The 8753-nt window shown below is 35.2% G+C and overlaps 1 protein-coding gene across 1 annotated transcript; it reads left to right on the top strand.

Moving 5' to 3' along the window:
• Nucleotides 1–1574: 1574 nt before the first annotated feature.
• On the top strand, nt 1575–5676 carry LOC132603414 (transcription factor bHLH68). The gene is made up of 9 exons (XM_060316463.1): nt 1575–2160; nt 2495–2819; nt 3081–3161; nt 3428–3493; nt 3766–3831; nt 4001–4066; nt 4789–4830; nt 5025–5069; nt 5211–5676. The coding sequence occupies exons 1-9, from the start codon at nt 1931–1933 to the stop codon at nt 5343–5345; spliced, it is 1056 nt and encodes a 351-aa protein (XP_060172446.1). The 5' UTR covers nt 1575–1930; the 3' UTR covers nt 5346–5676.
• The last annotated feature ends 3077 nt before the right edge of the window (nt 5677–8753 follow it).

Raw genomic sequence — 8753 nt, 5'->3', positions numbered from 1 at the left:
TACTAGGTGAAAAACAAATTATACTCCCTCTGTTTCAATTTATGTGAATCTATTTCCTTTTTAGTCCGTGTCAAAATGAATGATTTTTTTTTTTAATTTGAAAACAAATTCACTTTATGAATGATTTACAACCCCACAAATATTCAAGACTTATTTTGAACCACAAGTTTCAAAAGTCTTTCCTCTTTCTTAAATCAGTCAAATGAGTTCACATAAATTGAAACGGATGGAGTATTAGACATACAAAAAAGGTCGGATGAATTGAAAGATTGTGTGACATTGATATTTTACAAAACAAATACAGTATAATCCCATCTGGTGGGGTCTGAGAATGATAGATTATACGCAGACCATACTTCCCACCTTGTAAAGGTAGAGAGAAACTATTTCCGATAGACGTTTGACTCAAGGAAAGATAAAAGGCAACGTAATAAAAGATAGTAAGTGAGACAGATATTTTATTCAAAAAAATAATGAACCTTTATATTGAGACCAAATATGGGAAAAGAGAGTATTGATCTGATCTGTTAATTCTTGGCCTTAGCTCTTCTTTTCCATGAAAAGTCGGTGTGCTGATACTTCACGAAAGGTGATTTCCCATGAATACCACTACGATCCTCTTAGTTATATATGTACGTATTCAAGATCTTTTGATTAGTATAAACTGCAGCGAAAAAGTTATAAATCAAATTGGACTATCCTTAATTAGTAGTAAACACCAAATTATAATTTGCAAAGTCAAAACCCAGATGCAATTAGCATGAGAAGTAATTAATAAATTTGAATAAGATCCTCAAACATGAGTTTCTACTAGCTATATAAGATAACATTTTGGTACTATACGTTATGTAGTACTGCTTTTGTACATGAAATTTTCGTGTAGTTACAAATCACTTAGAAGTCAATAAATATTGTTCATTAATTTCTTTATCATCTCAGTTAATCAAGAGAGAATAGCAAATACGTGGATTAGGAGGGAGAATGAGGAGATGCGGAAGAGGTTAAATAGTTAGACTATTTTCAAAAAAGTACTCCATGTAGTCCATATATGATGCTATTTTCTTTTTAATTTATTAAAGAAAGACATATTTCTATATTTAAAAATAAATTAAATTTAAATGTTTATTATTGTTTTAGAAGTGTAAAACGTTTTCCTTCTTAAATTTCACACCCACTGGAGCATGTTATACAACCCGTTTGAATCATTAACAATGATGAAAAAATAATATTCCCAAAATTTAACATCCCGCATATAATCATGTGACCCATTTTATATATACTGACAATGTTACTATAATTTAAAATCTTGTAACAACTTTTTTTCGTTATTTTTCGTTATTAAGAGCATTTTACCTATAACTATTTTATATAGTTAAACTCATAGTTGTATGGTAAGTTTAGGAGTTCAAGAACCATACGTTTTAAAGAAGATGAGATTATATATGGTGCACCAGCAACCACAGGAGTAAAGCTCAATTTCTTTTATCATCTTTTTTTTGTTTACTTGATGAGAATTGCAATCACCTTTTGATAAAGCAAAAGCAAGAGAAAAGTAAAGAAGGAAAGGGAAAACATAAAGGAGGGAGGGGAAAAAATAAATAAAGGAAAGCTAATAGGAGTAATAAAGAAAAAAGGAGAGAAAAGAGGGATAGAAAGACAAAGGTTCTCAAAACCCCATGATTTCACAATTCTCTCTCTCTCTGCCCTCTAAGTATTGCCGTGTTCCTTTTCTTTCCTCTACTTAATTAAGAGTAGGAAGACTTCTCAAAGTTTCTCAAAAAACAAGACTTGTTTGGTAGCTTCAGGAAAAGTAGTATTTGAAAGAATAAAACATACTTTACTATGGATCAGTAAATAAGAAAGAGAAAGGAAGGGGTAGCTATAGCTAGTTAGTTGTAAGAAGCTTAGTTGTTGTTAGGTAGGAGAGAAAATGAATTTGCCGAAATCACCAGTGCAGCAAATGATGAGTGGAAGCCCTAAGTGGTGGAATAACATGAGGCCTCCCATATCTCAACAAGTTGCTGCTACTACTCATCATCATCATCATGTTTCTAATTCCTTGTTGCCTCCTAATAATCTTCTTCCTCATTTCTCTCCTTCACTCCCCATATGGAATGACAATCAAGATCACCTTCCGGAATCATGGAGCCAATTACTTCTGTAAATCTCTTTCTCTCTATATCTCTCTAGTACCATCATTTGTGTATTTTTGAGGAGTAATAAGAATCAGAATGTTTTTGAAAGGATCTAAATTTCATTTCATACAAGAACATTTTTTTCAGATATTTGAAACCTAATCTTTATTTTCACTTGACTAGAGACTGCTATGAAAACAAATTTAAGACAAATCCGGTATTTTAAACAGATTTTAATTCCTTTTGGTCTTTTTTTTCTTTTCTCATCTCTTTGAAAAGTCTTGCTTTAGTCTGTTCTTGACTTCTTTGTCTGTGGTCTTATTATGTTTATGAAATACTGACACTTTGGATTTGAATAGAGGTGGCTTGGTAGGGGAAGAAGACAAGGTAGTGCATCTCAGCAATATGCAGGTCAAGAAATTGGAGAACAATTGGGATGAACAGACGTTCCTGAGCCAGCCTGATTCTGTTAACCAAAAAAGCATACCAAATAGCTATATGTATGAACATGGAAATAATGTGGAGTTCCATCAGAACACAGAGTTAGCTGCTAAACCAACTTGGACACAGATGTTGCCAGTCTCATCTCCCAAGTCTTGTGTTACAACTTTGAGCAGCAACATGCTTGATTTTTCTAACAACAACTCAGATTCCAAACGCCCACCTCCAGATCATTCATCTGAGGTATGACACTACCGTCAATAGAAAAAATTAATGGAAGATCAGTTCTATTGCTTGCAAAATTTTCTGGTGGTATTCTATACCAAAATATGCATCTTATAGGCTCTTTAAGTATTATTTTGATCTAAGGGAACTATTCCAGCTTAAATTTATTTCAGCAATTATTATTTTTTGCTTTCTGGAGATATACTAGGATTTTAGTTTGAGATGATTGGAGATTAAGAGTGACAATAATTTTTTTCTTGTGTTTGCGTTTTTGTGAAGTGCAACAGCGGGGCAGCTACAGGTGGGGCACCTAATAAGAAGGCTAGGGTTCAACCATCTTCAACTCAGTCAACCTTCAAGGTAAATAATACTAAAAAGTAGACCAATCAAAATCAAACTTGTTTTTCTTCAGCATGGTTGAGTAAAATTACCCCTTTCTTTACCACCTTTAATTTGAGCTAATCCATATCTATCTCTTTCTCATTTTTGTCACAACACTGTTGTCTTTCTTGATTGTCTTGACCTTCAAACATGGTGATTCTTTTCCTTACAATTACATCCACAAAAGACACAAAATCATTTGTCATCTGATCCCATCTATGTAAATTTCTGTGGTTTGGAAACAGGTGAGAAAGGAAAAATTGGGGGACAGAATAACAGCCCTTCACCAAATTGTTTCCCCATTTGGGAAGGTAAGCTTTAGGATATTAATTAACAGGACTAATTACCTAGATTTACCTTTTAAGTGTTGAATTATCACACAATAATATGTATTTTCAGCTTTAAAAGGAATCCCATAGAAAGAAGTTCTTTATACTCCTATAAAGATGACAGCTCTCTTTATTGTCTTCATCTTTCTCCTTTTATCCTTTAGGTTTTCACTTTACAGTTTCTTTATACATAGAAAAATTATATTTTCAGTATTTTAGAATTTTATTTTCTCATTTACTATATTTTTTTGCAGACTGACACAGCTTCTGTCCTGTTAGAAGCTATTGGGTACATCAGATTCCTTCAGAGCCAAATTGAGGTGACATTTCCTCTCTTTTTCATTTTCCCAAACTACCATGAAACACAGTGATGGCATGAACATATGTACATATAAGATTAAAAATTCAGTCTTCAGACACCCTTTTAGTTATTGAAGTTCTAAAAATATATTTCAACTCTCTTTATTTCAACGCCCTTAAAAATTGCAGGCCCTTAGCTTGCCGTACCTAGGCAGTGGATCAGGAAACATGAGGCAGCAACATCAACAACAATCTGTAAGATTCTAAAATATCTCAACTTCTCTATTTTTTAACCTGCCTATTCCTTAGCTTTCCAGCCCCCTACCACAGGTTCATGTATCGGTTTATTATCACAGCTCAATTTGTACGTTAGTTTGAGTAACTGTTGAGGTCCTAAGCTTTACTTATTGTCCTAAACAACTAGTCTTGTTGATGTTCTAAGCTTTACTTTTTGTCCTAAACAACTAACCTTTAAAGTATTATTTTCAAACTGTGTCAATTATATATACATACTTTTTCTTAAAGAAATAGTACACATAAAACACACATATATATAGTACTATAATTTTGTATAATCGATGTCGGCTTACTTTCACGATTCAACTTGTACGTAAGTTTGAGTGTGGGGCTGTAAATGTTCTAAAGCGTTACATTTGCCTTAAATTAACTTTACTTTGTATTATTTCAAGTGATATCTATTATGTATACATATTTTAAAAAATTAATATTATTTAATTATTTCGATGAACCGGTGTGAGATAACATTCCTTGCATTGTAGAATTAGGGTGCCTCCGACGGTAATGGGATAGGTGGGGCCGGACCCGGGGGTGGGCGGACCGCTGTTTGCATGTGATATCTGTGGTCTATAGAGTTGTGGCAAATGAGGCATATGACGTGAAGTTGAATTAAAATGTCAGTAGTATATAGTTGCATTTATTGATTAATGATTATTATGTACTATATATTTGCTTTACAGGTTCATGAGAGGAATAGTTTATTTCCTGAAGACCCTGGTCAGGTATTCTTTATTGGATCCATTTAATTGAACTACGTTTTGGGCATGCCTTTAATTCTATCACGTCACACAATGTTTGCAACTTTAACAAACATAGTCTCAGTTATAAAATGTGTAGTTTCCATTCAAAATTAGTAGAATAAAAGATTGAGTTGTACTGTCGTTAACTATTTTCACGTTAATGTGGATTACTGCAGCTATCCAATGACAACTGCCTGAAAAGGAAAGCAACTAGTGAGAAGGTAGTTGTTTTATGTCTTTGAATTATTAATTTTTACAGACCAACAAAAAGTGTATTACTATTTCGATTTAGAGATTATTCTTTTTTTTTCTATTCCTTTGAAAGGACAGTCCCTAATTCTTCTCTTTTGAATGATCTAAAGGATTATAATGAAGAACCAAAAAAGGATCTGCGCAGTAGAGGGTTGTGTCTGGTTCCACTATCATGCACACTGCAAGTTGGGAGTGACAATGGAGCAGATTACTGGGCTCCGGCATTCGGAGGAGGTTTCCGGTGAATGGAAAAAATAAAAAATTTGGTCACGTACGGCACACTTATGATGATACAAAAACCAAGTTGCACCAAATTAAGTGCTAGTAGCTATAACATCATGATCACTCAATCTGCTAAAAATCTAAGGTTGATTGCTTATGATGCTATACATTTTCTTCTGAATTAATTTACCATGCAATGGTGTACTGTAATATTATATAGTCAAGCTTGCAGTTTGGCCTTAGAACTCGGTACCTATTGTCTAGTTTTTCCCCTTTCATCGGCAAGTACAATGATCATTTCATGACTTTATGTATATGCCATTCCTCTACGATAAGTATTCATTTTTATGCTTCTCCTAAGCAGCATCTTTTCTCCTACTCCCTGTCTTTGGTGATTTATATATTTCCCTGTTCCAAACAAGAATTTCTTATCGTGTCGGCTACCAATGAGATATGGCAAGGACCAAAGAGAAAGGTGTTTACCCTGAATTTCGGTAACAATTGAATTTATAAGTGAGGTATAGGATACATGATTTAATTTTAATCTATTTTTGGTTGATACGAAATATATATGGATTTGTTCGTTATAATATATATATATATATATATATATATATATGTGTGTGTGTGTGTGTGTATGCTAATGCTGTGAGTAAGTATATTGATATTGGTGACTAAGTGTTACACCTCTCATTTTCATACGTTGAGTTTTGCCGAATGCTAATTGTCCTAGCCTTGGAAATAGGATAAATTTTTCGAGGTCATGGGAATAGATATGTCCATCTTGGGTATATAATGGAGAAAAACCATGTTTAGTAAGCCAAGGTTTAAGACTCGTCGGATCATTGGAGTTAAGTTTCGGTGGAAGTTTGGTAAAATGTCACATTATGGTGCACTTTGTGGCGCAACATGCGAGCAGCAAAGCGCGCTTTGCGGCCACGTAGTTGCGCAGCAAAGTGTGACAGCGAAATTTGGTGATGTTGCGAGGTCTGCGACACAACATGCGGCTAGCAAAGCACGCTTTGCGTCTAGCAAAGCTTGCAGCATGTTGTGTCGGTCCAGAATTTTCTGGACCACTATAGATAGACCAAATTCGACCCAAAATCATATTTTTCACCATTTTTGGACATAGAAACCTCTAGAATTCTATCCACTCTCCATCCACAAGAAACCAAGAGAAATCCATGATCAACTACATTAAACCCACAAAATCAAGTGTAAGAAACCTACCAAAGTTCATCTAAGTCAAGAAATCCCAAGGGAAGTGGACTAGGGTTTTTGTGCAAGAAGAGAATTTCCACTCCAAGCTTATTCTTTCATTATCTAAGGTGAGTTTTATGATCATTCTATGTTGTTTAAGGGGTTGAAAGTTAAAACACTTGGATTGTAGAAAGATATAGAAATTGGGTCATGAATGTGTGAATAGTGTCATTGTTGAATAGTAGTTTGGAGTGAATTATGAATATTGATGTGTTGTGATTGTAAGTATGTTATGAATGACATTTAGAACGTGGGATAAGTATCATATGTGAGAAAATGCAATAATGAACTATGACCATGATTATGGAGAAATTGGAGTGAAATTGTTAAATGTGGGTAATATAGGTGAATGATGATAGTTGCCTATTGTATTGTGAATGTTGTTATGAATGTTTGGGAGTTGATATAGAATATGGGGAAAGTTGTATAAACAAAGGAAATGCTGCCCAATTTTCGTTAGCTTTAGTAAGCGCGTTCTTATAATCGATTAACTAATGTTGATGCGAATCCTCTTGAAGGTAGAAACGCGAGCATCAAAGGAGAACGATCAAGCGATAAAACTGCTAAACGAAAGAGGTATGTAAGGCTGGTCCCTTCTTTCTATGGCATGACTCCTATGACACGAATCTTCTAGATTTCCATAATCTTCCTAAATAAAGGAACTATGAGTCGACGAATGTAATGAGCTATATATGTATGAGGTAAAGAAAAGAGATATGACGAGCAAGATAATGATGATGATGAGTTAAGTATAAAGAATCCTAAAGTAAAGTAAGAGGCCCATGAAGCTAATAATTCTAAGTATGGTTTCATTGATGCTTTTCTTTGTGTACGCTCACCTTAAATTGTTAGTTCCTTCAAGGTGAGAGATGATGTTGATGATTACTCCATAATATGATCGGGGGTTCACGACTTTATGTCACCTCGACATAACCATAGTTGCCTTCAAGTCCTAATGTATGTTTTGATGATAAATGTATAGTGATGGTAAGTCATGATATGTCTATGAGATATACGATAATATAAGTTTATGATATACGTATGCAAGGTATGAAAATGTTAAGTGTATGAATGATTATGTGACGATACGATTCTACCGTGCCTAAATGGCCGGGCATGTCACCGCTAAGGCGGGCTGCTATGTTTACACCGTGCCTAAATGGCCGGGCATGTCACCGCTAAGGCGGGCTGCTATGTTTACACCGTGCCTAAAGGGCCGGGCATGTCACCGTTAAGGCGGGCTGCTATGTTTACACCGTGCCTAAAGGGTCGGGCATGTCACCGCTAAGGCGGGCTGCTATGTTTACACCGTGCCTAAATGGCCGGGCATGTCACTGCTAAGGCGGGCTGCCTATGATGGTTACCCGGACGCGGGTTAACGATGATGATGATGCGATAATATGCGCGTTATGATGATAAATTTATTATGATTATATAAATATACGATATACGTATGAAATGTATTGATCTATAAAACTCATGTAGGTTCTATTTTCCTCTTATGGCTTATGATTCTTCCATTATGTTCATTTCATTCATGTCTTACATACTCAGTACAATGTTCGTACTGATGTCCGTTTTCTTTGGACGCTGTGTTCATGCCCACAGGTAGACAGGGAGGTGATCCAGACTCGTAGGAGCTGTTAGCTGACTTGAGAGCACTCCATTGTTCCGGAGGTGCTATTTGGTTTATTATTTTGTGTAGATATATGTACATGTATTTTGGGCATGACGAGGTCTTGTCCCTGTTACATCTCGGAAATTTCCAATCTCGTACAGTGAATAGACTAACGAAGAATACGAGTATACGATGTTTTAATCAGAAAGGAATGATGTTTGTCGACCCTAAGTAAGATTTCAAAGGCAATGGGAATAAGAGGTAGGTTATGAGCCCAACGGCTATTTATAGGTTCTGAAAATGTGAAAAGTTGTAGATTTGCACTTGGGTCTTGTCGATGAAATACGGACCGTAAAGTGGTATACGGCCCATAAACTGCCTTGTTGTCTTTCAACATTCCAAAACTTCAACTTTCTGCCAAAGACTTGAATGGTTAAATACGATTTGAAATACGGACCGTAAACTGAAATACGGTCCATAAACTGAGTTCGTAAATCACCATGTCCTCAGTCTACCTTTCTGGTTATGTTATGCTTAAATATGGCCCGTTGTC

This window comes from Lycium barbarum, chromosome 7, assembly GCF_019175385.1.
Source record: "Lycium barbarum isolate Lr01 chromosome 7, ASM1917538v2, whole genome shotgun sequence".
Taxonomy (NCBI): domain Eukaryota; kingdom Viridiplantae; phylum Streptophyta; class Magnoliopsida; order Solanales; family Solanaceae; genus Lycium; species Lycium barbarum.
The sequence above is the reverse complement of the archived record's forward strand: the minus strand, read 5'-3'. Positions and strand labels throughout refer to the sequence as shown.